We start from the raw sequence: 26,734 nt of genomic DNA, 5'->3' as shown, positions 1-26,734 counted from the left end.
ATATTTCCGGGTATTTTGTGGCCCCTGCATATTTTGGGGGCTATTTGGGGGTATTTTGAGGGGTTTTGGGGGGATATTTGAGGAATTTTTGGGGTATTTTGAGGGGGGTTTGGGGGATATTTGAGGAATTTTGGGGATATTGAGGGGTTTTGGGGGGATATTTGAGGAATTTTGGGGTATTTTTGGGGTATTTTGAGGGGGTTTGGGGGATATTTGAGGAATTTTGGGGTATTTTGAGGGATATTTGAGGTATTTTTGGGGTATTTCTGGGGTTTTCTCTGGGAATTTTTGGGGTACTTTGGCTCTTTTTGGGTGTTTCAGGGGTTTCTTGGGGTATTTTTGGGTGTTTCAGGGGTAATTTTGGGGTACTTTGGAGTATTTTGGGTGTCTGGGAGTATTTTTTTTGATATTTTGGGGTATATTTGGGGCACCTCTGGGTATTTTTGGGTGGTTTAAGAGTATTTTGGGGTGTTTGGGGTATTTTGGGGTGTTCCAGGGGTTTCTTGGGGTACTTTGGGGTCTTTTTGGGTGTTTCAGGGGTTCCTCAGGGTATTTTTGGGTGTTTGGGGGATGTTTTGGGGATGTTTTGGGGTATTTTGGAGCGTTTCCAGGGTATTTTTGGGGTACCTCTGGGTATTTTGGGGACATTTTGGGTATTTTTGGGGTACCTTCTGGGTGTTTTGGGTGGTTTGGGGCCTTTTTGGGTGTTTCAGAGGTACCTCCAGGTATTTTGGGGTGTTTAAAGGATGTTTTTGGGGCGTTTTGGGGTGATTTAGGGCATTTTAAGGGTATTTTTCGGGTGTTTTTGAGGCGTTTTGGGGTGTTTTAAGGCTGTTTTTGGGGCGTTTTAAGGGTGTTTTTGGGGTGTTTTTAAAGGTGTTTTTGGGGTATTTCAGGGTGTTTTAAGGGTGGTTTTGGGGCGTTTTTGGGGTGTTTTTGGGGCGTTTTGGGGTGTTTTAAGGGTGTTTTGGGGGTGTTTTTGGGGCATCTTGGGGTGTTTTTGGGGTATTTTGGGCTGTTTTAAGGGTGTTTTTGGGGTGCTTTAAAGGTGTTTCTGGGGTATTTTGGGGGGTTTTTGGGGTGTTTCAGGGTGTTAAAAGGGTGTTTTTGGGGCGTTTTGGGGGTGTTTTAATGGTGTTTTAAGGGTGGTTTTGGGGTGTTTTTAATGGTGTTTTTGGGGTGTTTTGGGGCGTTTTTGGGGTGCTTTTTGGGGTGTTTAAGGGTGTTTTTGGGGTGCTTTTTGGGGTGTTTAAGGGTGTTTTTGAGGTGTTTTAAGAGTGTTTTCGGGGTGTTTTACGGGTGTTTTTGGGCCGTTTTGGGGTGGTTTTAATGGTGTTTTTGGGGCATTTTTGGGGTGTTTTAAGGGTGTTTTTGGGGTGCTTTAAGGGTGTTTTAAGGATGTTTTTGGGGCATTTTTGGGGTGTTTTAAGGGTGTTTTTGGGGTGTTTTAAGGGTGTTTTAAGGATGTTTTTGGGGCATTTCAGGGTGTTTTAAGGGTGTTTTGGGGTGGTTTTGGGGCATTTTGGGGTGTTTGGGGGGTGTTTTGGGGTGTTTGGGGGGTGTTTTGGGGGTGTTTTTGGGGTGTTTTTGGGGTGCTTCGGGTACCTCGGGGTAGACGCCGATCAGGCTCTGGGCCTTGGTGTAGAACTCCTCCTTGAGGGAGATGACGATGGCCTGGAAGTTGGCGGCCGACTGCTCCTTGATGTAATTGGCCACCTGGGGACCCCAAAACTCCACTTGGCACCCCAAAAAATGAGCTCTGCACCCCAGAAATGGGGTGGGGAGCCCCAAAAATGGGGGGTTGGGGGGCAAAATCCCCTCACTGGGGCAACAAAGTCGTCCCACTATGGAGGAAAATGGGGTGGGGGGGGAGGTTGGGGTGAGACCCCCAGACCCCAAAATGGGCAGGGTGCTCCCAAAACTGGAGAAGGGACCCCAAAAATGGGGTGGAGAACCCCAAACTTGGGGTGAGGGGCAGAAAAATCAACTCTGTGAGAGTGAAAATGGGGCTGGGGGAGGTTGGGGTGACACCCCCAGACCCCGAAATCACACGGGGGAGGGCCCTAAAGGGCAGAGGGGTCCCCCCAAAGCGGGCAGGGGTCCCCCCAAAGCGGGCAGGGGTCCCCCAAAGCGGGCAGGGGCCCCCCAAAGCCGCACCTTGCCGATGTTGGTGTTGTCCAGCGCGGCGTCGATCTCGTCCAGCACGAAGAACGGGGCCGGTTTGTAACTGGGGGGGCCAAACTGGGCTGAGACCCCAAAACTGGGGCACCCCGGGGGTCCCAGTCCCGCCCAGTGCCCCCCCAACCCCGCCAGGGACACCCAGAGGAGCCCCCTCGGGTTCTGGGGGGGGGGGGGGTTTTGGGGTCCCCCCCATGGATTTTGGGGTGGTGCAGAGGAGGGTGAGGGCGGCCAGAGGGGAGTTTGGGGAGGATTTGGGGAGATCTCCTGGGGTTTTTGGGGTCCCCCCGGGTTTTGGGGTCCCCCCGGGTTTTTGGGGTCCCCCCTGTGGATGTGCTGAGCAGGGTGAGGACCCCCAGAGGGGAGTTTTGGGGGAGATCCAATGGGTTTCTCTTGGGGTTCTTGGGAATCCCCCCTGGATTTCAGGGTCCTCCCTGGATTTCAGGGTCCCCCCCTTGCATTTCGGGGTCCCCCCGGGTTTTGGGGTCCCCCCTGGATTTGGGGTCCCACCTGTGGATGTGCTGAGCAGGATGAGGGTGGCCAGAAGAGGATTTTTGGGAGGATTTGGGGGGGTCCCACCTCTGGGTTTTTGGGGTTTCCCTTGGGGTTTTTAGGTTTCCTCCCCAGATTTCAGGCTCCCCCCCAGATTTTGGGGTCCCCCCTGGATTGGGGGTCCCACCTGTGAATGTGCTGAGCAGGGTGAGGACCCCCAGAGGGGAGTTTTGGGGGAGATCCCCTGGGGTTTCTCTTGGGGCTTTTGGGAATCCCCCTTACATTTTGGGGTCCCCCCTGGATTTCAGGGTCTCCCCTTGGATTCAGGGTCCCCCCTTGGATTTGGGGTCCCCCCCGGGTTTTTGGGGTCCCACCTGTGGATGTGCTGAGCAGGGTGAGGACCCCCAGAAGGGAGTTTTGGGGGAGATCCCAGAGATTTGGGGGAGATCCCCAGGGGTTTTCCTTGGGGTTTTTGGGAGTCCCCCTTGCATTTTGGGGTCCCCCCTGGATTTCAGGGTCCCCCCTGGATTTGGGGTCCCCCCTGGATTTGGGCTCCCCCCCTGGATTTGGGGGTCCCACCTGTGGATGTGCTGAGCAGGGTGAGGGTGGCCAGAAGAGGATTTTTGGGAGGATTTGGGGGGTCCCACCTCAGAGTTTTTGGCATTTCCCTTGGGGTTTTTGGGATCCCCCTGGGCTTTTGGGGTCCCCCCGGGTTTTGGGGTCCCCCCCCCCCGGGTTTTTGGGGTCCCACCTGTGGATGGCGAAGAGCAGGGCCAGGGCAGCCACGGTTTTCTCGCCCCCGGACAGGTTGTCCATGGGCCGGAAGCGCTTGCCGGGGGCCACGCAGTTGTAATTGATGCCGTCCAGGTACGGCTCCTCCGGGTTCTCGGGGCCCAGGAACGCCTGGGGGGGTCAGCGAGGGGATATGGGGGGTCAGCGAGGGGATATGGGGGGGTCAGGGGGGTATGGGGGGGGTCAGTGAGGGGATATGGGGGGGTCAGTGAGGGGATATGGGGGGGTCGGGGGGATATGGGGGGGTCAGTGAGGGGATATGGGGGGTCAGGGGGATATGGGGGGGTCGGGGGGATATGGGGGGGTCAGTGAGGGGATATGGGGGGGTCAGTGAGGGGATATGGGGGGGTCGGGGGGATATGGGGGGGTCAGTGAGGGGATATGGGGGGTCAGGGGGATATGGGGGGTCAGGGGGATATGGGGGGGTCAGGGGGATATGTGGGGTCAGTGAGGGGATATGGGGGGGTCAGGGGGATATGGGGGGGTCAGGAGGATATGGGGGGTCAGTGAGGGGATATGGGGGGTCAGGGGGATATGGGGGGGTCAGGGGGTCCCCAAACCCCTGGGGACACACGGGGGGCCCAGGAACACCTGGGGGATATGGGGGGGTCAGGGGGATATGGGGGGTCAGGGGGATATGGGGGGGTCAGGGGGATATGGGGGGTCAGGAGAATATGGGGGGTCAGGGGGATATGGGGGGGTCAGGGGGTCCCCAAACCCCTGGGGGGGCTCCTCGGGGCCCAGGGACACTTGGGGATATGGGGGGTCAGTGAGGGGATATGGGGGGGTCAGCGAGGGGATATGGGGGGGTCAGGGGGATATGGGGGGGTCAGTGAGGGGATATGGGGGGGTCAGCGAGGGGATATGGGGGGGTCAGGGGGATATGGGGGGGTCAGGGGGGTATGGGGGGGTCAGGGGGATATGGGGGGGTCAGTGAGGGGATATGGGGGGGTCAGGGGGATATGGGGGGTCAGGGGGATATGGGGGGGTCAGTGAAGGGATATGGGGGGGTCAGGGGGATATGGGGGGTCAGGGGGATATGGGGGGGTCAGGGGGATATGTGGGGTCAGTGAGGGGATATGGGGGGGTCAGGGGGATATGGGGGGGTCAGTGAGGGGATATGGGGGGGTCAGGGGGATATGGGGGGTCAGGGGGATATGGGGGGGTCAGGGGGATATGGGGGGGTCAGTGAGGGGATATGGGGGGGTCAGGGGGATATGGGGGGTCAGGGGGATATGGGGGGGTCAGGGGGATATGTGGGGTCAGTGAGGGGATATGGGGGGGTCAGGGGGTCCCCAAACTCCTGGGAACACATGGGGGGGGCTCCTATGGACCCAGGAACACCTGGGGGACATTGGGGGGCTCAGTGAGGGGATATGGGGGGGTCAGGGGGATATGGGGGTCAGGGGGTCCCCAAACCCCTGGGGACACACGGGGGGCCCAGGAACACCTGGGGGATATGGGGGGGTCAGTGAGGGGATATGGGGGGGTCAGCGAGGGGATATGGGGGGGTCAGGGGGATATGGGGGGGTCAGTGAGGGGATATGGGGGGGTCAGGGGGATATGGGGGGTCAGGGGGATATGGGGGGGTCAGTGAGGGGATATGGGGGGGTCAGGGGGATATGGGGGGTCAGGGGGATATGGGGGGGTCAGGGGGATATGGGGGGTCAGGGGGATATGGGGGGGTCAGGGGGATATGGGGGGGTCAGGGGGATATGTGGGGTCAGTGAGGGGATATGGGGGGGTCAGGGGGTCCCCAAACTCCTGGGAACACATGGGGGGGGCTCCTATGGACCCAGGAACACCTGGGGGACATTGGGGGGCTCAGTGAGGGGATATGGGGGGTCAGGGGGATATGGGGGGGTCAGGGGGTCCCCAAACCCCTGGGGACACACGGGGGGCCCAGGAACACCTGGGGGATATGGGGGGGTCAGGGGGATATGGGGGGGTCAGTGAGGGGATATGGGGGGGTCAGTGAGGGGATATGGGGGGGTCAGGGGGATATGGGGGGGTCAGGGGGTCCCCAAACCCCTGGGGGGGCTCCTCGGGGCCCAGGGACACCTGGGGATATGGGGGGGTCAGTGAGGGGATATGGGGGGGTCAGTGAGGGGATATGGGGGGGTCAGGGGGATATGGGGGGGTCAGCGAGGGGACATTGGGGGGTCAGGGGGATATGGGGGGGTCAGTGAGGGGATATGGGGGGGTCAGTGAGGGGATATGGGGGGGTCAGGGGGATATGGGGGGGTCAGTGAGGGGATATGGGGGGGTCAGGGGGATATGGGGGGGTCAGTGAGGGGATATGGGGGGGTCAGGGGGATATGGGGGGGTCAGTGAGGGGATATGGGGGGTCAGTGAGGGGACATGGGGGGGTCAGGGGGACATGGGGGGTCAGGGGGATATGGGGGGGTCAGTGAGGGGATATGGGGGGGTCAGGGGGATATGAGGGGGTCAGTGAGGGGATATGGGGGGGTCCCCAAACCCCAGAGGGGATACATTGGGGGGGGTCAAGGGGACACGGGGGGGACACAGAGGGGGCTCCTCGGGGCCCAGGAACGCCTGGGGGGGTCAGGGGGGGACATGGGGGCCAGGGGGTCCCCAAACCCCTGGGGGGGGCTTCTTGGGGCCCAGGAACGCCTGGGGGATATGAGGGGGGTCAGTGAGGGGATATGGGGGGGTCACGGGGTCCCCAAACCTCTGGGAACACACGGGGAGGGTCCTCGGGGCCCAGGAATGCCTCAGGGGGGGATGGGGGGGGTCAGTGAGGGGATTTGGGGGGTCAGTGAAGGGATATGGGGGGGTCAGGGGGTCCCCAAACTCCTGGGAACACAGGGGGGCGGCTCCTCAGGACCCAGGAACACCTGGGGGACATTGGGGGGTCAGGGGGACATGGGGGGTCAGGGGGATATGGGGGGATCAGTGAGGGGATATGGGGGGGTCAGGGGGACATGGGGGGTCAGGGGGATATGGGGGTCAGGGGGTCCCCAAACCCCTGGGGACACACGGAGGGGCTCCTTGGGGCCCAGGAACACCTGGGGGATATGGGGGGGTCAATGAGGGGACATTGGGGGTCAGGGGGACATGGGGGGGTCAGGGGGATATGGGGGGGTCAGTGAGGGGATATGGGGGGGGTCGGGGGTCCCCAGAGTCATGGGGACACATTGGGGGGTGGTCAAGGGGGCACGGGGGGGTCACTGGGGGTCTGGGGTCACACGGGGGGGGCTCCTCAGGACCCAGGAAGGCCTGGGGGGGGGGAGGGGGGGGCAGCAGGGGGACAGAGGGGCCGGGGGGGCCCTGGCCCATGGGGGGGGGGGGGGGGGGGGGCTGAGGGGCCCCAGGCCGGGGGCACCCCCGGGGGTCAGTGGGGACACAGGGAGGGAGCCGGGGGGAGGGGCAGGTGAGCATGAGGGGGCAGGGAGTGCCCAGGTGTGCCAGGTGTGCCCGGTGTGCCAGGTGTGCCAGGTGTGCCCAGTGTGCCAGGTATGCCCAGGTGTGCCCAGGTGTGCCCGGTGTGCCAGGTGTGCCAGGTGTGCCAGGTGTGCCCAGTGTGCCAGGTATGCCCAGGTGTGCCCAGGTGTGCCCAGGTGCACCAGGTGTGCCCGGTGTGCCCAGGTGTGCCTGGTGTGCCTGGTGTGCCAGGTGTGCCCAGTGTGTCAGGTGTGCCCGGTGTGTCAGATGTGCCCAGTGTGTCAGATGTGCCCAGGTGTGCCCAGGTGTGCCAGGTGTGCCCAGGTGTGCCAGGTGTGCCCAGGTATGCCCAGGTGTGCCCAGGTGCACCAGGTGTGCCCGGTGTGCCAGGTGTGCCCAGTGTGTCAGGTGTGCCCGGTGTGCCCGGTGTGCCCAGGTGTGCCAGGTGTGCCCGGTGTGCCACGTGTGCCCAGGTGTGCCCAGGTGTGCCCAGGTGTGTCAGGTGTGCCCAGTGTGTCAGGTGTGCCCAGGTGTGCCCGGTGTGCCAGGTGTGCCCAGGTGTGCCCAGGTGTGCCCAGGTGTGCCAGGTGTGTCAGGTGTGCCCGGTGTGCCTGGTGTGCCAGGTGTGCCCAGTGTGTCAGGTGTGCCCAGGTGTGCCAGGTGTGCCCAGTGTGCCAGGTGTGCCCGGTGTGCCCGGTGTGCCAGGTGTGCCCAGTGTGCCAGGTGTGCCCAGGTGTGCCCGGTGTGCCCAGGTGTGCCCAGTGTGCCCGGTGTGCCAGGTGTGCCCAGTGTGCCAGGTGTGCCCAGGTGTGCCCGGTGTGCCCAGGTGTGCCAGGTGTGCCCGGTGTGTCAGGTGTGCCCGGTGTGCCCGGTGTGCCCGGTGTGCCCGGTGTGCCCAGGTGTGCCAGGTGTGCCCAGGTGTGCCCGGTGTGCCCGGTGTGCCAGGTGTGCCCAGTGTGCCAGGTGTGCCCGGTGTGCCCGGTGTGCCCAGGTGTGCCAGGTGTGCCCAGTGTGCCAGGTGTGCCCAGGTGTGCCCGGTGTGCCCGGTGTGCCAGGTGTGCCCAGTGTGCCAGGTGTGCCCAGGTGTGCCCGGTGTGCCCAGGTGTGCCCGGTGTGCCCGGTGTGCCCAGTGTGCCCAGGTGTGCCCAGGTGTGCCCAGGTGTGCCCGGTGTGCCAGGTGTGCCCAGGTGTGCCCGGTGTGCCCGGTGTGCCAGGTGTGCCAGGTGTGCCCAGGTGTGCCAGGTGTGCCCAGTGTGCCAGGTGTGCCCAGGTGTGCCCAGGTGCGCCCGGTGTGCCCAGGTGTGCCACGTGTGCCCGGTGTGCCAGCTGTGCCCAGGTGTGCCAAGAGTGCCCGGTGTGCCAAGGTGCGCCAGGTGTGCCCGGTGTGCCCAGGTGTGCCAGGTGTGCCCAGTGTGCCCAGGTGTGCCCAGGTGTGCCCGGAGTGCCAGGTGTGCCACGTGTGCCCGGTGTGCCAGGTGTGCCCAGGTGTGCCCGGTGTGCCAGGTGTGCCCAGGTGTACCCGGTGTGCCCAGGTGTGCCAGGTGTGCCCAGAGTGCCCGGTGTGTCAGCTGTGCCAGGACTGCCCAGTGTGCCCGGTGTGCCCAGGTGTGCCCGGTGTGCCAGGAGTGCCCAGGTGTGCCAGGTGTGCCCGGTGTGCCCAGGTGTGCCAGGTGTGCCCAGGTGTGCCCAGGTGTGCCAGGTGTGCCCGCTGTACCAGGTGTGCCCGTTTTACCAGGTATGCCCAGTGTGCCAGGTGTGCCAGGTGTGCCCAGGTGTGCCAGGTGTGCCCGGTGTACCAGGTGTGCCCGTTTTACCAGGTATGCCCAGTGTGCCAGGTGTACCCTGTGTGCCCGGCCTGGGAGCCCAGGGCAGGTGTGAGAGCTCTCTATGGGCCCTGCATGGGCACCATTCTGAGCCAGGTGTGCCGGCCCCGTGCCACCCCCCTGCAGGTGTGCCAGCCTTGTACAGGTGTGTGCCAGCCCCCATACAGGTGTGCCAGCCTTGTACAGGTGTGCCAGCCCTGTGCAGGTGTGTGCCAGCGCTGTGCCGGTCCTGTGCCATTCCCATACAGGTGTGCCAACCTGTGCCCCTGCAGGTGTGCCCCTCCCCCACAGGTGTGTGCCAGCCCCATACAGGTGTGCCAGCCTGTGCTCCTGCAGGTGTCCCCTCCCCCTAGGTGTGTGCCACCCTGTACCCCCCACAGGTGTCCCCTCCCCTACAGGTGTGTGCCAGCGCTGTGCCAGTCCTGTGCCATTCCCGTACAGGTGTGCCAGCCTTGTACAGGTGTGCCACCCCATACAGGTGTGTGCCAGCCCTATGCCAATCCTGTGCCACTCCCATACAGGTGTGCCAGCCCTATGCAGGTGTGCCAGCCCTGTGCAGGTGTGCGCCAGCCCTATGCAGGTGTGCCATCCCTGTGCAGGTGTGTGCCAGCCCTGTGCAGGTGTGCCAGCCCTGTGCAGGTGTGCGCCAGCCCTATGCAGGTGTGCCATCCCTGTGCAGGTGTGTGCCAGCCCTGTGCAGGTGTGCCAGCCCTGTGCAGGTGTGTACCAGCCCATGCCCCCGCAGGTGTGCCAGCCCTGTGCAGGTGTGTGCCAGCCCTGTGCAGGTGTGCCATCCCTGTGCAGGTGTGTGCCAGCCCTTGCCCCTGCAGGTGTGCCAGCCCATGCCCCCGCAGGTGTGCCAGCCCTGTGCAGGTGTGTACCAGCCCATGCCCCCACAGGTGTGCCAGCCCTGTGCAGGTGTGTGCCAGCCCTGTGCAGGTGTGCCAGCCCTGTGCAGGTGTGTGCCAGCCCTGTGCAGGTGTGCGCCAGCCCGTGCCCCGCAGGTGTGCCAGCCCTGTGCAGGTGTGCGCCAGCCCATGCCCCCGCAGGTGTGCCAGCCCTGTGCAGGTGTGTGCCAGCCCGTGCCCCGCAGGTGTGCCAGCCCTGTGCAGGTGTGTACCAGCCCATGCCCCCGCAGGTGTGCCAGCCCTGTGCAGGTGTGTGCCAGCCCTGTGCAGGTGTGTGCCAGCCCATGCCCCCGCAGGTGTGCCAGCCCTGTGCAGGTGTGCGCCAGCCCGTGCCCCGCAGGTGTGCCAGCCCTGTGCAGGTGTGTACCAGCCCATGCCCCCGCAGGTGTGCCAGCCCTGTGCAGGTGTGTGCCAGCCCTGTGCAGGTGTGTGCCAGCCCTGTGCAGGTGTGCCAGCCCGTGCCCCTGCAGGTGTGTGCCAGCCCTGTGCAGGTGTGCGCCAGCCCATGCCCCCGCAGGTGTGCCAGCCCTGTGCAGGTGTGCGCCAGCCCTGTGCAGTTGTGCCAGCCCGTGCCCCCAGCTGTGCCCCCTCACCTGGGCGCTGCTGTTGCGGGACAGGGCCTTGTAGATCTCGTCGATGTTGGTGGCCACGGCCTCGAAGCAGGAGTTGAAGCGGTCGAACCTCTCCTTCTTCATCTGCTCGAACGCCTGCTTGGCCTTCTTGGCGCGTTTGCGCGCGGCCTCGAACTCTGCGGGGACACGGGCACGGCACGGCACGTCAGGGCACGGCACGGCACGGCACGGCAGGGCACGGCACGGCACGGCAGGGCACGGCAGGGTACGTCAGGGGACGTCAGGGGACATCAAGGGACAGCTGGGATGGCCAGGGGACATCAGGGACAGCTGGGATGGCCAGGGGACAGCAGGGACGGCCAGGGGACACAGGGGACAGCTGGGATGGCCAGGGGACAGCAGGGATGGCCAGGGGACATCAAGAGACAGCAGGGATGGCCAGGGGACATCAGGGACAGCTAGGATGGCCAGGGGACAGCTGGGACGGCCAGGGGACAGGAGGGGACACAGGGGACATCAGGGACAGCAGGGATGGCCAGGGGACAGCAGGGATGGCCAGGGGACACAGGGGACAGCTGGGATGGCCAGGGGACAGCTGGGATGGCCAGGGGACAACTGGGATGGCCAGGGGACATCAAGAGACAGCAGGGATGGCCAGGGGACATCAAGGGACAGCAGGGATGGCCAGGGGACAGCCAGGGGACACCACGTCCCAGAGTCCTCCTGTCCCACCATCCAACGTGTCCTGGAGCTTCTGCGTGTCCCCGTATCCCCCTGTGTCCCTCCCTGTCCCCCTGTCCCCGTGTCCCACCATGTCCCTCCCTGTCCCCCATGTCCCCCTGTGTCACTCCCTGTCCCCATGTCCCCCATGTCCCTCACTGTCCCCCCATGTCCCCGTGTCCCCCTGTCCCCCATGTCCCTCCCTGTCCTCCTGTCCCTCCATGTCCCCCTGTCCCCATGTCCCTCCATGTCTCCCTGTCCCTCCATGTCCCCTTGTCCCTCCCTGTCCCCCATGTCCCTCCCTGTCCCACCATGTCCCCCTGTCCACCTGTGTCCCACCATGTCCCTCCATGTCCCCCTGTCCCACCATGTCCCCCTGTCCCCCACCATGTCCCTCCATGTCCCCCTGTCCCACCATGTCCCCCTGTCCCCCACCATGTCCCTCCCTGTCCCCCTGTCCCCCATGTCCCCCTGTCCCTTGGCTCCCAGGACTTGTCCCAGACACTCTTCTACGTCCCCCCATGTCCCCCCGTGTCCCACTGTCCAATGTCACCTGGACCCTGTCCCTGATGCTCCCCCACATCCTCCCCCTGTCCCCCCCGTGTCCTCTCCATGTCCCACCATCCAAGGTCTCCTAGACCTTGTCCCCATGTCCCCATCGTGTCCCCCCATGTCCCACTGTCACCTGTAACTCCTCCCAGACACTCCCTGTGTCCCCCCCATGTCCCTCCCATGTCCCCCCGTGTCCCCCTCGTGTCCCCCCATGTCCCTCCCGTGTCCCACCATCCGAGGTCTCCTGGAACTTGTCCCTGACGCTCTCCAGTTTCTCCATGGCCTTCATGTTGGGGGCTGCGATGCGCTGCAGGACGCTCTGCTGCTCCGTCAGCCGCTGCTGCAGCGCCGACATCTCCTGACGGATCTCCTCCTCCGCCTGCGCGTCCTGCACGGGGACAGGGGACAGGGCTCAGGGACACGGGGCATAGGGACACGGGGACATGGGGACAGGGGACAGGGACAGAGGGACAAGGGGACATGGGGACAGGGCTCAGGGACAGGGACACAGGGACACGGGGACATGGGGACAGGGGACAGGGACACAGGGACACAGGGACATGGGGACAGGGCTCAGGGACAGGGACACAGGGACAAGGGGACATGGGGACAGGGGACAGGGCTCAGGGACACAGGGACACGGGGACATGGGGACAGGGCTCAGGGACACGGGGACACAGGGACACGGGGACACGGGGACATGGGGACAGGGCTCAGGGACAGGGACACAGGGACACAGGGACACGGGGACAGGGCTCAGGGACACGGGGACACAGGGACATGGGGACAGGGGGACAGGGGACAGGGCTCAGGGACACGGGGACATGGGGACAGGGTTCAGGGACAGGGAGAGGGGGACAGGGGACACAGCTCAGGGACACGGGACACGTGGACAGGGCTCAGGGACAGGGACACGGGGACAGGGGACACAGCTCAGGGACAGGGACAGGGGGACAGGGGACAGGGCTCAGGGACACAGGGACACGGGGACAGGGGACAGCTCAGGGACAGGGACACGGGGCATGGGACGTGGCTCAGGGACAGGGACACGGCTCAGGGACATGGGGACACGGCTCAGGGACAAGGACACGGCTCAGGGACAGGGACACAGCTCAGGGACGTGGGGACAAGGGACATGGCTCAGGGACAGGGGGACAGGGGGACATGGCTCAGGGACAGGGACACGGCTCAGGGACATGGGGACACAGGGCATAGGACATGGGGACATGGCTCAGGGACAGGGACATGGGGACATGGGACATGGGGACACGGCTCAGGGACAGGGACACGGCTCAGGGACAGGGACACGGCTCAGGGACAAGGACATGGGGACACGGGGACGCGGGGACAGAGGGACACAGCTCAGGGACAGGGACACGGCTCAGGGATGGGGACACGGGGACATGACTCAGGGACAGAAACACAGGGACATGGGGACACGGCTCAGGGACACGGAGCGTGGGGACACGGGGACACGGCTCAGGGCCAGGATGTGTCCTGCTGGCCACGCCAGGGTCAGGGCATGGCTGGGTCAGGGCATGGCTGGGTGTGTCCTGGGCAGGGTCAGGGCATCTCCAGGTGTGTCCGGGTGTGCCCCGGGCAGGGTCAGGGCGTGTCCAGGTGTGCCCTGGGCAGGGTCAGGGTGTGTCCAGGTGTGCCCTGGGCAGGGTCAGGGTGTGTCCAGGGTGTCCTGGGCAGGGTCAGGGCGTGTCCAGGTGTGTCCAGGGTGTCCTGGGCAGGGTCAGGGCATCTCCAGGTGTGTCCGGGTGTGTCCTGGACAGGGTCAGGGCGTGTCCAGGGTGTGTCCAGGGTGTCCTGGGCAGGGTCAGGACGTGTCCAGGGTGTGTCTGGGTCAAGGTGTGTCCAGGTGAGACCAGGATGAGGTCAGGGCGTGTCCAGACACGTCCCAGGCAGGGTCAGGGTGTATCCAGGTGCATCCTGAGCAGGGTCAGGGCGTGTCCTGGGTGTGTCCAGGTGTGTCCTAGGTGTGTCCCAGGCAGGGTCAGGGTGTGTCCTGGGTGTGTCCAGGGCATGTCCCAGGCAGGGTCAGGGTGTGTCTGGGATGGGTCTGAGTGTGTCCTGGGCAGGGTCAGGTCATGTCTGGGTGTGCCCCAGGCAGGGTCAGGTGTGTCCAGGGTCTGTCCAGGTGTGTCCAGGTGTGTCCTGGGCAGGGTCAGGGCATGTCCAGGGTGTGTCTGGGTCAAGGTGTGTCCAGGTGTGACCAGGACGGGGTCAGGGCATGTCCAGATGTGTCCCAGGCAGGGTCAGGGCCTGTCCAGGGCATGTGCAGGGCAGGGTGAGGGTGTGTCCAGGCACAGCTCTGGGTCAGCGTGTGTCCGGGTGTGTCCTGGGCAGGGTCCGGGTGTGTCTGGGTGTGTCCTGGGCAGGGTCAGGGTGTGTCTGGGTGTGTCCCAAGCAGGGTCAGGGTGTGTCTGGGTGTGTCCAGGTGTGTCCTGGGCAGGGTCAGGTGTGTCCAGGTGTGTCCTGGGCAGGGTCAGGGTGTGTCTGGGGCATGTCCGGGTGTGTCCCAAGCAGGGTCAGGGTGTGTCTGGGTGTGTCCAGGTGTGTCCTGGGCAGGGTCAGGGTGTGCCCAAGGTGTGTCCAGGCATGTCCCAGGCAGGGTCAGGTGTGTCCAGGGTGTATTCAGGTGTGTCCTGGGCGTGTCCAGGTGTGTTCTCGGCAGGGTCAGGGTGTGTCCAGGCGTGTCCCAGGCAGGGTCAGGTGTGTCCAGGGTGTGTTCAGGTGTGTCCAGGCAGGGTCAGGGTGTGTCCAGGTGTGTCCCAGGCAGGGTCAGGTGTGTCCAGGGTGTGTTCAGGTGTGTCCAGGCGTGTCCCAGGCAGGGTCAGGTGTGTCCAGGTGTGTCCCACCTTGAGCTCCTCGGGCAGGTCGCTGTAGTCGATCTCGATCAGGGCCTCGCGTGCGTAGAGGCTGGAGCTGCGCTGGGAGCTGCCCCCGGCCTCCTCGGCGGCCCCACCGCCCTGCGGGGACACACGGGGGGTTAGAGGGGACAGCCAGGGGACGGGGGGGGCACGGGGGGTCAGAGGGGACAGCCAGGGGACGGGGGGGGGCACGGGGGGTCAGAGGGGACAGCCAGGGGACGGGGGGATATGGGGGGTCAGAGGGGGCACACGGGGGTCAGAGGGGACAGCCAGGGGACGGGGGGGCACGGGGGGTCAGAGGGGGCACCCAGGGGACAGGGGGGCATGGGGGGTCAGAGGGGGCACCCAGGGGACAGGGGGGCATGGGGGGTCAGGAGGAGATGGAGGGACACAGGGGGATCAGGGGGACACAGGGGAAGCTGCCCCCCGGCTCCTGCCCCGCCCCACCACCCTGTGGGGACACAATGGGGACACGGGGGGGACACAGGGGGGTCAGGGGATCAGGGGACACCACAGGGGGCTCAGGGGGACGTGGGGGGACAGTACAGGGAGTTGGGGGGACACAGGGGAGTCAGGGGGATCAGGGGACACCACAGGGGGCTCAGGGGACACAGGGGACATGGGGGGACGGTACAGGGGGTTGGGGGGACACACGGGGGCTGTCAGTGGGGACAGGGGCACCTGAGGGTGGCACCTGGGGGGACACAGGGTCAGGGGTCACAGGGGACATGGAGGGTCACCGGTGCACCAGGGGGATGGCAGAGGGACGGGGGGGGACAGGGGGTGTCCCCAACCCCCCCATCCCACCCTGTCCGGGCTGATGGGCCAGGGACAGGTGGGGGGACAGGGGGTGACCCCAGGGGACACACAGGGGGGGCTCAGGGGTGTCCCCAATCCCTGTCCCACCCTTTCCTGGCTGATGGTGTCCGTGGAGCCGGGGGCCAGGGACAGGCAGGGGGACAGGGGATGACCCCAGGGGGCACATGGGGGGCTCAGGGGTGTCCCCAACCCCCCCATCCCACCCCATCCAGGCTGATGGGCCAGGGACAGGTGGGGGGACAGGGGGCGACTCGGGGGGACCCAGGGGGACACACAGAGGGGACACACGGGGGGCTCAGGGGTGTCCCCAATCCCTGTCCCACCCTTTCCTGGCTGATGGTGTCCGTGGAGCCGGGGGCCAGGGACAGGCAGGGGGACAGGGGGTGACCCGGGGGGACAGGGGGACACAAAGGGGGGGTCAGGGGTGTCCCCAGCCCGCCCATCCCACCCCATCTGGGCTGATGGGCCAGGGACAGGTGGGGGGGCAGGGGGTGACCCCAGGGGGACAGGGGGAACACAAAGCGGGGCTCAGGGGTGTCCCCAGTCCCTGTCCCACCCTTTCCTGGCTGATGGTGTCCGTGGAGCCGTGGGCCAGGGACAGGCAGGGGGACAGGGGGTGACCCCAGGGGGACACACAGGGGGCTCAGGGGTGTCCCCAATCCCTGTCCCACCCTTTCCTGGCTGATGGTGTCTGTGGAGCCGTGGGCCAGGGACAGGCAGGGGGACAGGGGGTGACCCGGGGGGACACACAGAGGGGACACACGGGGGGCTCAGGGGTGTCCCCAATCCCCCCATCCCACCCCATCCAGGCTGATGGGCCAGGGACAGGTGGGGGGACAGGGGATGACCCCAGGGGGCACACACAGGGGGCTCAGGGGTGTCCCCAATCCCTGTCCCATCCTTTCCTGGCTGATGTTGTCCGTGGAGCCGTGGGCCAGGGACAGGCAGGGGGACAGGGGGTGACCCGGGGGGACACACAGGGGCACCCACGGGGGGCTCAGGGGTGTCCCCACCTCCTCCTGGCTGATGTCGTCCATGGAGCCGCGTGCCAGCGGCAGGCGGATGTCCTGCATCTTGCAGGCCTGCAGGAGGTTGTGGCGGTCGCTGCGCTTCTGCTCCAGCTTCGTCTCGATGGCCGTCACCTCCTTCTGCAGGTGGGTCATCTCCCTGAGGGACACGGCACGGGCACGGGGACGTGGGCACGGGGACGTGGGGACGTGGGGACAGGGCCATGGGCACAGGGACGTGGGCACGGGGACGTGGGCACAGGGACGTGGGGACATGGGGACGTGGGGACAGGGCCATGGGCACAGGGATGTGGGCACGGGGACGTGGGCACAGGGACGTGGGGACATGGGGACGTGGGGACAGGGACATGGGCACAGGGATGTGGGCACGGGGACGTGGGCACAGGGATGTGGGGACATGGGGACGTGGGGACAGGGACATGGGCACAGGGATGTGGGCACGGGGACGTGGGCACAGGGATGTGGGGACATGGGGACGTGGGGACAGGGACATGGGCACAGGGATGTGGGCACGGGGACGTGGGCACAGGGATGTGGGGACATGGGGACGTGGGGACAGGGACATGGGCACAGGGATGTGGGCACGGGGACGTGGGCACACAGCCAGGGGACAGGGATGTGGGCACAAGGACACGGGGACAGGGTCACGGGGACAGGGTCATGGGGACAGGGACAGGGGCACAGGGATGTGGGCACAGGGACGTGGGCACGGAGACGTGGGGATGGGGACATGGGCACACAGCCAGGGGACAGGGATGTGGGCACAGGGACACGGGAACAGGGTCACGGGGACAGGGACACGGGCACAGGGATGTGGGCACACGGCCAGGGGACAGGGACATGGACACAGGGATGTGGGCACAGGGACGTGGGCACAGGGATGTGGGCACACAGCCAGGGGACAGGGACATGGACACAGGGATGTGGGCACAGGGATGTGGGCACAGGGATGTGGGGACATGGCCAGGCGACATGGCCAGGGGAACAGGGACAAGGGGACAGGGACACAGGGACACAGGGACAGGGCCAGGGGACAGGGACAAGGGGACAGGGACATGGACACAGGGACGTGGGCACAGGGATGTGGGCACAGGGACGTGGGGACACGGCCAGGCGACATGGCCAGGGGAACAGGGACACGGGCACAGGGTCACAGGGAGAGGGTCATGGGGACAGGGACACGGGCACAGGGTCACAGGGACAGGGACGTGGGCACACGGCCAGGGGACGGGGACAGGGACAGGGACAAGGGGACAGGGACATGGGCACAGGGCCAGGGCACAGGGACGTGGGCACAGGGCCATGGGGACAGGAGACAGGGATGTGGGGACACAGCCAGGGACGAGGGGACAGGGACGAGGGCACAGGGACACGGGCACAGGGGACACGCCCATCAGGACACGCCCACAGGGTCCTTACCCCCACATTCTGGCCCTGCCCCCTGAGCCCCACCCAATTTAGCCCCTCCCCACTTATCGGCCCCACCCCCTTCAGCCACACCCTCACGTGGTGGCCCCACCCCCTTAGCCCCACCCTCACTCATCGACCCCACCCCCTCTTGTTGGCCCCGCCCCCTCACTTGAGGGGCCCACCCATTGACCCCGCCCCCACTTCTTGGCCCCGCCCCCATCATCGACCCCACCCCTCTTGTTGGCCATGCCCATTGACCACACCCTCGTTCATTGGCCCCGCCCCCGACCACACCCTCACTCACTGGCCACACCCATTGACCCCACCCCCTCTTGTTGGCCCCGCCCATTGACCCCAGACCAGCCCCGCCCTCACTTGTTGGCCCCGCCCATTGACCCCACCCTCATTCATTGGCTCCGCCCATTGACCCCTCCCCTCTCGTTGGCCACGCCCCCGGCCCCACCCTCAGTTATGGCCCTGCCCATGGGCCCCGCCCCCTCTCGTTGGCCACGCCCCCGGCCCCGCTCTCACTCATTGGCCCCACCCATTGACCCCGCCCTCACTTAGTGGCCCCACCCGCACTCATTGGCCCTGCCCCGCCCTCACTTGTTGGCCCCGCCCATCGACCCCGCCCCCTCTCATTGGCCCCACCCCCACCCTCACTTGTTGGCCCTGCCCCGCCTCACTCATTGGCCCCGCCCCCTCTCGTTGGCCCCGCCCTCACTTGATGGCCCTGCCCATTGACCCCACCCCCTCTTGTTGGCCCCCCTCGTTGGCCCCGCCCCCATCCCTGTCCTCACTTGTTGGCCCCACCCATTGACCCCTCCCCCACTCATTGGCCCCTGCCCCCAGCCCTGTCCTCACTTGATGGCCCTGCCCATTGACCCCACCCATTGACCCCACCCTCACTTGTTGGCCCCGCCCTCACTTGTTGGCCCCGCCTATTGACCCCAACCCTCTCCTTGGCCCCGGCCCTGCCCTCACTTGTTGGCCCAGCCCCACCCCGCTCATGGACCCCGCCCCCTCTCCTTGGCCCTGCCCTCACTTGTTGGTCCTGCCCACTGGTCCCGGTCCCGCCCTCACTTGTTCGCCCCACCCACTGACCCTGGCCCCGCCCCAACATGTTGGCCCCACCCACTGGCCCCGCCCCCTCGTTGGCCCCACCCCATCCCAACTCATTGACCCCACCCCCTCTCGTTGGCCCCACCCCCAACCCCACCCTCACTTGTTGGCCCCACCCCTGCCCCACCCCCTCTCGCTGGCCCCGCCCCAGCCCCACCCTCACTTGTTGGCCCCGCCCATTGACCCCGCCCCCTCACTCATTTGTTGCCCCGCCCCCTCTCATTGGCCCCGCCCTCACTTGTTGGCCCCGCCCATTGACCCCACCCTCATTAGTTGGCCCCGCCCCCAGCCCCAGCCCCACTTGTTGGCCCCACCCCCTCTCATTGGCCCCGCCCCCTCTCATTGGCCCCGCCCCTCTCATTGGCCCCGCCCCCTCTCATTGGCCCCGCCCCTCTCATTGGCCCCGCCCCCTCTCATTGGCCCCGCCCCTCTCATTGGCCCCGGCCCCTCTCATTGGCCCCGGCCCCGCTCATTGGCCCCACCCTCACTTGTTGCCCCTGCCCCCTCTCATTGGCCCCGCCCCCTCTCATTGGCCCCGCCCCTTCTCATTGCCCCGCCCTCCCTTGTTGGCCCCGCCCCCAGCCCCACCCTCACTTGTTGGCCCCGCCCTCAGCCCCGCCCTCACTTGTTGGCCCCAGCCCCGCCCTCACTTGTTGCCCCCGCCCCCTGCTATTGGCCCCACCCCCACTCGTTGGCCCCGCCCCCGCCCCCACCCTCACTTGTTGCCCCCGCCCCCTGCTTTTGGCCCCGCCCTCACTTGTTGGCCCCGCCCAGCTTCTTGCGGATCTCGTCCATCTCGTGGTTTTTGTCGTTCACCTCCGACTTCTTGGCCAGGTGCTGGTTCTTGAGGTCCTGCAGCTGCGCCATCGTCTCGTCGATGATCTTCATGTGCCGCTGCTCCTCCTGGTGAGAAACACCCCAAAATCACCCCAAAAACCACCCAAAATCACCCCAAAAAACATCCTAAATCACCCCAAAAAACATCCTAAATCACCCCAAGAAACATCTTAAATCACCCCAAAACCATCAATGATCTTCAGGTGCCGCTGCTCCTCCTGGTGAGAAACACCCCAAAATCACCCCAAAAACCACCCAAAATCACCCCAAAAAACATCCTAAATCACCCCAAAACCATCAATGATCTTCATGTGCCTCTGCTCCTCCTGGCGAGAAACACCCCAAATCACCCCAAAACAGCCCAAATCACCCCAAAAACCACCCCAAATCACCCCAAAAAACATCCTATATCACCCCAAAACCATCAATGATCTTCATGTGCCGCTGCTCCTCCTGGCGAGAAACACCCCAAAATCACCCCAAAAACCACCCCAAATCACCCCAAAAACCACCCCAAATCATCCCAAAAACCACCCCAAATCACCCCAAAAAACATCCTAAATCACCCCAAAACCATCAATGATCTTCATGTGCCGCTGCTCCTCCTGGCGAGAAACACCCCAAAATCACCCAAAACAGCCCAAAAAACACCCAAAACCATCCCAAAAAACATCCTAAATCACCCCAAAATCACCCCAAAACCATCAATGACCTTCATGTGCCGCTGCTCCTCCTGGGGGGATGGAAAACCCCAAAATCACCCCAAATCACCCCAAAGAACATCCAAAATCATCCCAAAAAACATCTTTACTAAATCATCCCAAAATCATCCCAAAACCATCAATGATCTTCATGTGCCACTGCTCCTACTGGCGAGAAACAGCCCAAAATCACCCCAAAAAAACACCCAAAATCCTCAATGACCTTCAAGTGCCGCTGCTCCTCCTGGGGGGATGAAACACCCCAAAATCACCCCAAAAAACACCAAAATCATCCCAAAAACATCCTGAATCACCCCAAAATCACCCCAAATCATCGATGATCTTCATGTGCTGCTGCTCCTCCTGGGGGGACGAAACACCCCAAAATCACCCAAAACAGCCCAAAAAACACCCCAAAATCACCCAAAAAACATCCTAAATCACCCCAAAATCACCCCAAAAAACATCAATAATCTTCATGTGCTGCTGCTCCTCCTGGGGGGACGAAACACCCCAAAATCACCCCAAAAAACATCCTAAATCACCCCAAAACCAACCCAAAATCACCCCAAATCCTCGATGACCTTCATGTGCTGCTGCTCCTCCTGGGGGGATGAAACACCCCAAAATCACCCCAAACCAGCCCAAAATCACCCCAAAACACACCCCCATGCTGCTGCTCCTCCTGGGGGGCACCAAACCACCCCAAAATTACCCCAAAAAACACCCAAAATCATCCCAAAACAACCAAATTTCCCCCAAAAGCTTCTTGAGCTTCTCCATCTCGGCCTCATCCTCGTGCTCATCCTGCTCCCACCTCAACTCCTCCTTCGGTGTGAGTGCCCCAAGACCCCAAAAAATACCCTAAAACCACCCCAAACTGGCAGAAAAAAAACCCAAAAAAAACCCCAACTCCCCCAAAAAAACCCAAAACCCCCAAAAAACCCCAAACCTTCTTGAGCTTCTCGATCGCGGCCTCGTCCTTGCGCTCTCTCTGCTCCCACCTCAGCTCCTCCTCCTGCTCCTCCCTCCCTGTGAGCACCCAGAGAACCCCAAAACCACCTCAAAAATACCCCAAACTCCTCAAAAAACCCCAAAACTCTCCAAAAAAACCCCAAATCCTCCAAAACACCCCAAAAGAACCCCCCAAACCTTCTTGAGCTTCTCCATCTCTCGCGTCCTCGTGCTCTCTCTGCTCCCACCTCAGCTCCTCCCTCCCTGTGAGCGCCCCCGAGACCCCCAAAACTGCCCCCAAACCACCCCAAATCCCAGGGGAAAAAACCCAAAACCCCCCAAAAAAACCCAAAAACCCCAAAAAACCCCAAAAAACCCCAAACCTTCTTGAGCTTCTCGATCTTGGCTTCATCCTCGCGCTCTCTCTGCTCCCACCTCAGCTCCTCCTCCTGCTCCTCCCTCCCTGTGAGCACCCAGAGAACCCCAAAACCACCTCAAAAATACCCCAAACTCCTCAAAAAACCCCAAAACTCTCCAAAAAAACCCCAAATCCTCCAAAACATCCCAAAAGAACCCCCCAAACTTTCTCAAGCTTCTCCATCTCTCCCTATCTTCGTGCTCGCCCTGTTCCCACCTCAGCTCCTCCCTCCGTGTGAGCACCCTGAGACCCCCAAAACCACCCCAAATCCCAGGGAAAAAACCCCAAAACCCCAAAAAACCCCAAAAAAAAACCCAACCCCCCCAAACCTTCTCAAGCTTCTCCATCTCGGCCTCATCCTTGTGCTCGCCCTGTTCCCACCTCACCTCCTCCCTCGGTGTGAGCGCCCCAAGACCCCAAAAAATACCCCAAAACCACCCCAAACTGGCAGAAAAAAAAACCAAAAAAAACCCCAACTCCCCCCAAAAACCCCAAAAAAACCCCAAAACCCCCAAAAAACCCCAAACCTTCTTGAGCTTCTCGATCGCGGCCTCGTCCTTGCGCTCTCTCTGCTCCCACCTCAGCTCCTCCTCCTGCTCCTCCCTCCCTGTGAGCGCCCTGAGAACCCCAAAACTCCCCCAAAACCACCCCAAATCCCAGGGAAAAAAACCCACAGAAACCCCCAAAAAAACCCAAAAATCCCCAAAACAACCCCAAAAAAAACCCCCAAAACCCCAAACCTTCTTGAGCTTCTCCATCTTGGCCTCGTCCTCGTGCTCTCCCTGTTCCCACCTCAGCTCCACCCTCTGTGTGAGTGCCCAGAGACCCCCAAAACTCCCCCAAACCAGCAGAAAAAAAACCCCCAAAAAACCCAAAAAAAACCCCCCAAAAACCCAAAAAAACCCCAAACCTTCTTGAGCTTCTCCATCTTGGCCTCGTCCTCGTGCTCTCTCTGCTCCCACCTCAGCTCCTCCTCCTGCTCCTCCCTCCCTGTGAGCACCCTGAGACCCCCAAAACCACCCCAAACCAGCAGAAAAAAACCCCCAAAAAACCCCAAAAAAACCCCAAAAAACCCCAAAAAAACCCAAAAAAAAACCCAAAAAACCCCAAAAAAACCCCAAACCTTCTTGAGCTTCTCGATCTCGGCCTCGTCCTTGCGCACTCCCTGCTCCCACATCAGCACCTTCTCCTGGTCCTCGCGCAGTTGGTTGCGCTCGAAGTCCAGCTGGATGCCCAGGCGCGTCTTCTGGTTCTCGAACTCCAGCCTGGGGGGCACCCGGGCACTTGGGGGGGGGCCTGAGGGGTCTGGGGGGGTCCCTCAGGGGGTTTGGGGGGTCCTTGAGGGGTTTGGGGGGTCTCTGAGAGGGTTTGGGGGGTCCCGGAGGGGGTTTGGGGGGGCCCTGAGGGGGTTTGGGGGAGTGTCTGAGGAGCTTTGAGGGGTCCCTGGTGGGTTCTAGGGGTCCCTGAGGGGGTTTGGAGGGGTGCCTGAGGGAGCCTGGGGGGGCCCGGAGGGGTTTGGGGCATCCTTGAGGGGTTTGGGGGGTCCCTGAGGGGTTTGGGGGGGTCCCTGAGGGGGTTTGGGGGGGCCCTGAAGGGCTTGGGGGGTCCCTGAGGGGGTCCCTGAGGGGTTTGGGGGAGGGTCTGAGGAGCTTTGAGGGGTCCCTGGTGGGTTCTGGAGGTTCCTGAGGGGTCTGGGGGGTCCCTGAGGGGGTTTGGGGGGGCCCTGAAGGGCTTGGGGGGTCCTTGAGGGGTCTGGGGGGATCCCTGAGCAGTTTGGGGGGGCCCTGAGGGGGTTTGGGGAGTCCTTGAGGGGTTTGGGGGGGCCCTGAGGGGTTTGGGGGGATCCCTGAGCGGTTTGGGGGGGCCCTGAGGGGGTTTGGGGGGTCCCTGAGGGGGTTTGGGGGGTCCTTGAGGGGGTTTGGGGGGTCCCTGAGGGGGTTTGGGGGGTCCTTGAGGGGGTTTGGGGGGGCCCTGAAGGGCTTGGGGGGTCCCTGAGGGGTTTGGGGGAGGGTCTGAGGAGCTTTGAGGGGTCCCTGGTGGGTTCTGGAGGTTCCTGAGGGGTCTGGGGGGTCCCTGAGGGGGTTTGGGGGGGCCCTGAAGGGCTTGGGGCATCCTTGAGGGGGTCCCTGAGGGGTCTGGGGGGATCCCTGAGCAGTTTGGGGGGGCCCTGAGGGGGTTTGGGGAGTCCTTGAGGGGTTTGGGGGGGCCCTGAGGGGTTTGGGGGGTCCCTGAGGGAGTTTGGGGGAGCCCTTGATGGGATTGGGGGGTCCCTGATGGGTTTGGGGGGGTCCTTGAGGGGGTTTGGGGGGGTCCTTGATGGGTTTGGGGGGGCCCTGAGGGGTTTGGGGGGGCCCTGAGGGGGTTTGGGGGAGCCCTGAGGGGTTTGGGGGAGGGTCTGAGGAGCTTTGAGGGGTCCCTGGTGGGTTCTGGGGGTCCCTGAGGGGTCTGGGGGGATCCCTGAGCGGTTTGGGGGGGCCCTGAGGGGGTTTGGGGGGTCCCTGAGGGGGTTTGGGGGGGCCCTGAGGGGTCTGGGGGGGCCCTGAGGGGGCTTGGGGGGTCCTTGAGGGGGTTTGGGAGGTCCCTGAAGGGCTTGGGGGTTCCTTGAGGGGGTCCCTGAGGGGTCTGGGGGGATCCCTGAGCAGTTTGGGGGGTCCCTGAGGGGGTTCGGGGGGGTCCTTGAGGGGTTTGGGGAGTCCTTGAGGGGGTTTGGGGGGGTCCTGAGGGGTTTGGGGGGGTCCTTGAGGGGGTTTGGGGGGTCCCTGAGGGGGTTTGGGGGGTCCTTGAGGGGGTTTGGGGGGTCCCTGAGGGGTCTGGGGGGGCCCTGAGGGGGCTTGGGGGGTCCTTGAGGAGGTTTGGGAGGTCCCTGAAGGGTTTGGGGGGTCCTTGAGGGGGTCCCTGAGGGGTTTGGGGGAGGGTCTGAGGAGCTTTGAGGGGTCCCTGGTGGGTTCTGGGGGTCCCTGAGGGGTCTGGGGGGATCCCTGAGCGGTTTGGGGGGGCCCTGAGGAGGTTTGGGGGTCCCTGAGAGGGTTTGGGGGGTCCCTGAGGAGTCTGGGTGTCCCTGAGGGGTCTGGGGGGATCCTTGAGCGGTTTGGGGGGTCCCTGAGGGGGTTTGGGGGGGTCCTTGAGGGGTTCGGGGGGGTCCTTGAGGGGGTTTGGGGGGGTCCTGAGGGGTTTGGGGGAGCCCTTGATGGGATTGGGGGGTCACTGAGGGGGTTTGGGGGGATCCCTGAGCCGTTTGGGGGGGCCCTGAGGGGGTTTGGGGGGTCCCTGAGGGGGTTTGGGGGGTCCTTGAGGGGGTTTGGGGGGTCCCTGAGGGGTCTGGGGGGGCCCTGAGGGGGCTTGGGGGGTCCTTGAGGGGGTTTGGGAGGTCCCTGAAGGGTTTGGGGGGTCCTTGAGGGGGTCCCTGAGGGGTTTGGGGGAGGGTCTGAGGAGCTTTGAGGGGTCCCTGGTGGGTTCTGGGGGTCCCTGAGGGATCTGGGGGGATCCCTGAGCGGTTTGGGGGGGCCCTGAGGGGGTTTGGGGGGTCCCTGAGAGGGTTTGGGGGGTCCCTGAGGGGTCTGGGGGGATCCTTGAGCGGTTTGGGGGGTCCTTGAGGGGGTTTGGGGGGTCCTTGAAGGGTTTGGGGGGACCCTGAGGGGGTTTGGGGGGGCCCTGAGGGGGTTTGGGGGGTCCTTGAGGGGGTTTGGGGGGTCCTTGAAGGGTTTGGGGGGACCCTGAGGGGGTTTGGGGGGTCCCTGAGGGGTTTGGGGGGGCCCTGAGGGGGTTTGGGGGAGCCCTTGATGGGTTTGGGGGGTCCTTGAGGGGGTTTGGGGGGGCCCTGAGAGGGTTTGGGGGGTCCCTGAGGGGTTTGGGGGGGCCCTGAGGGGGTTTGGGGGGGCCCTGAGAGGGTTTGGGGGAGCCCTGAGGGGTTTGGGGGAGGGTCTGAGGAGCTTTGAGGGGTCCCTGGTGGGTTCTGGGGGTCCCTGAGGGGTCTGGGGGGGCCCTGAGGGGGTTTGGGGGGGGTCCTTGAGGGGGTTTGGGGGGTGTCTGAGGGGGTCTGGGGGGGTCTCTGAGGGGTCTGGGGGTCCCTGAGGGGTTTGGGGGGGCCCTGGTGGGTTTTGGGGTCCCTGAAGGGTTTTGGAATCCCTTGGGGGATCCAGAGATGCCCCGTCCAGATTTTGTGGTTCCCTGAGTGGTCCCAGGCTGATTTTGGGGTTCCCTTGGGGTCCATCCCCCCAATTTTGGGGTTCCTTTGGGGTCCCAGGCTGATTTTGGGGTTCCTTTGGGGTCCATCCCCCCCTGATTTTGGGGTTCCCTTGGGGTCCATCCCCCCTGATTTTGGGGTTCCTTTGGGGTCCATCTCCCCCTGATGTTGGGGTTCCCTGAGGGGTCCCAGGCTGATTTTGGGGTTCCTTTGGGGTCCATCCCCCCAATTTTGGGGTTCCTTTGGGGTCCCAGGCTGATTTTGGGGTTCCCTGAGGGGTCCATCTCCCCCTGATTTTGGGGTTCCTTTGGGGTCCATCCCAGGCTGATTTTGGGGTTCCCTGAGGGGTCCCAGAAGGATTTTGGGGTTCCTTTGGGGTCCATCCCCCCCTGATTCTGGGGTTCCCTGAGGGGTCCCAGGCTGATTTTGGGGTTCCTTTGGGGTCCACCCCCCCTGATTTTGGGGTTCCTTTGGGATCCAACCCCCCCCTGATTTTGGGGTTCCTTTGGGGTCCATCCCCCCCTGCTTTTGGAGTTCCTTTGGGGTCCATCTCCCCCTGATTTTGGGGTTCCCTTGGGGTCCCTTCCCCCTGATGTTGGGGTTCCCTGAGGGGTCCCAGGCTGATTTTGGGGTTCCCTTGGGGTCCATCCCCCCAATTTTGGGGTTCCTTTGGGGTCCCAGGCTGATTTTGGGGTTCCTTTGGGGTCCCTTCCCCCTGATTTTGGGGTTCCTTTGGGGTCCACCCCCCCCGATTTTGGGGTTCCCTTGGGATCCAACCCCCGATTTTGGGGTTCCTTTGGGATCCAAACCCCCCTGATTTTGGGGTTTCTTTGGGGTCCATCCCCCCGATTTTGGGGTTCCTTTGGGGTCCATCCCCCCTGATGTTGGAGTTCCCTGAGGGGTCCCAGGCTGATTTTGGGGTTCCCTTGGGGTCCAACCCC

The 26,734-nt window shown here is 64.0% G+C and overlaps 1 protein-coding gene across 1 annotated transcript in view; it reads right to left on the bottom strand.

The window, feature by feature from the left end:
* SMC1A (structural maintenance of chromosomes 1A) overlaps window positions 1–26,734 on the bottom strand; it is a 68,907-nt gene that overhangs the window by 2,774 nt on the left and 39,399 nt on the right. Inside the window, exons 16-24 of the mRNA XM_068998115.1 lie at window positions 22,734–22,875; window positions 19,458–19,603; window positions 16,154–16,307; window positions 14,310–14,420; window positions 11,674–11,830; window positions 10,192–10,346; window positions 3,422–3,573; window positions 2,158–2,227; window positions 1,606–1,716 (exon numbers count right to left, since the gene is read on the bottom strand). Coding sequence (XP_068854216.1) covers window positions 1,606–1,716; window positions 2,158–2,227; window positions 3,422–3,573; window positions 10,192–10,346; window positions 11,674–11,830; window positions 14,310–14,420; window positions 16,154–16,307; window positions 19,458–19,603; window positions 22,734–22,875 — 1,198 coding nt within the window. The remainder of the gene's footprint in view (window positions 1–1,605; window positions 1,717–2,157; window positions 2,228–3,421; window positions 3,574–10,191; window positions 10,347–11,673; window positions 11,831–14,309; window positions 14,421–16,153; window positions 16,308–19,457; window positions 19,604–22,733; window positions 22,876–26,734) is intronic.

This window comes from Aphelocoma coerulescens, chromosome 31, assembly GCF_041296385.1.
Source record: "Aphelocoma coerulescens isolate FSJ_1873_10779 chromosome 31, UR_Acoe_1.0, whole genome shotgun sequence".
NCBI lineage: Eukaryota > Metazoa > Chordata > Aves > Passeriformes > Corvidae > Aphelocoma > Aphelocoma coerulescens.
Note: the sequence above shows the minus strand (reverse complement) of the source record. Positions and strands in the feature narration are given on the sequence as shown.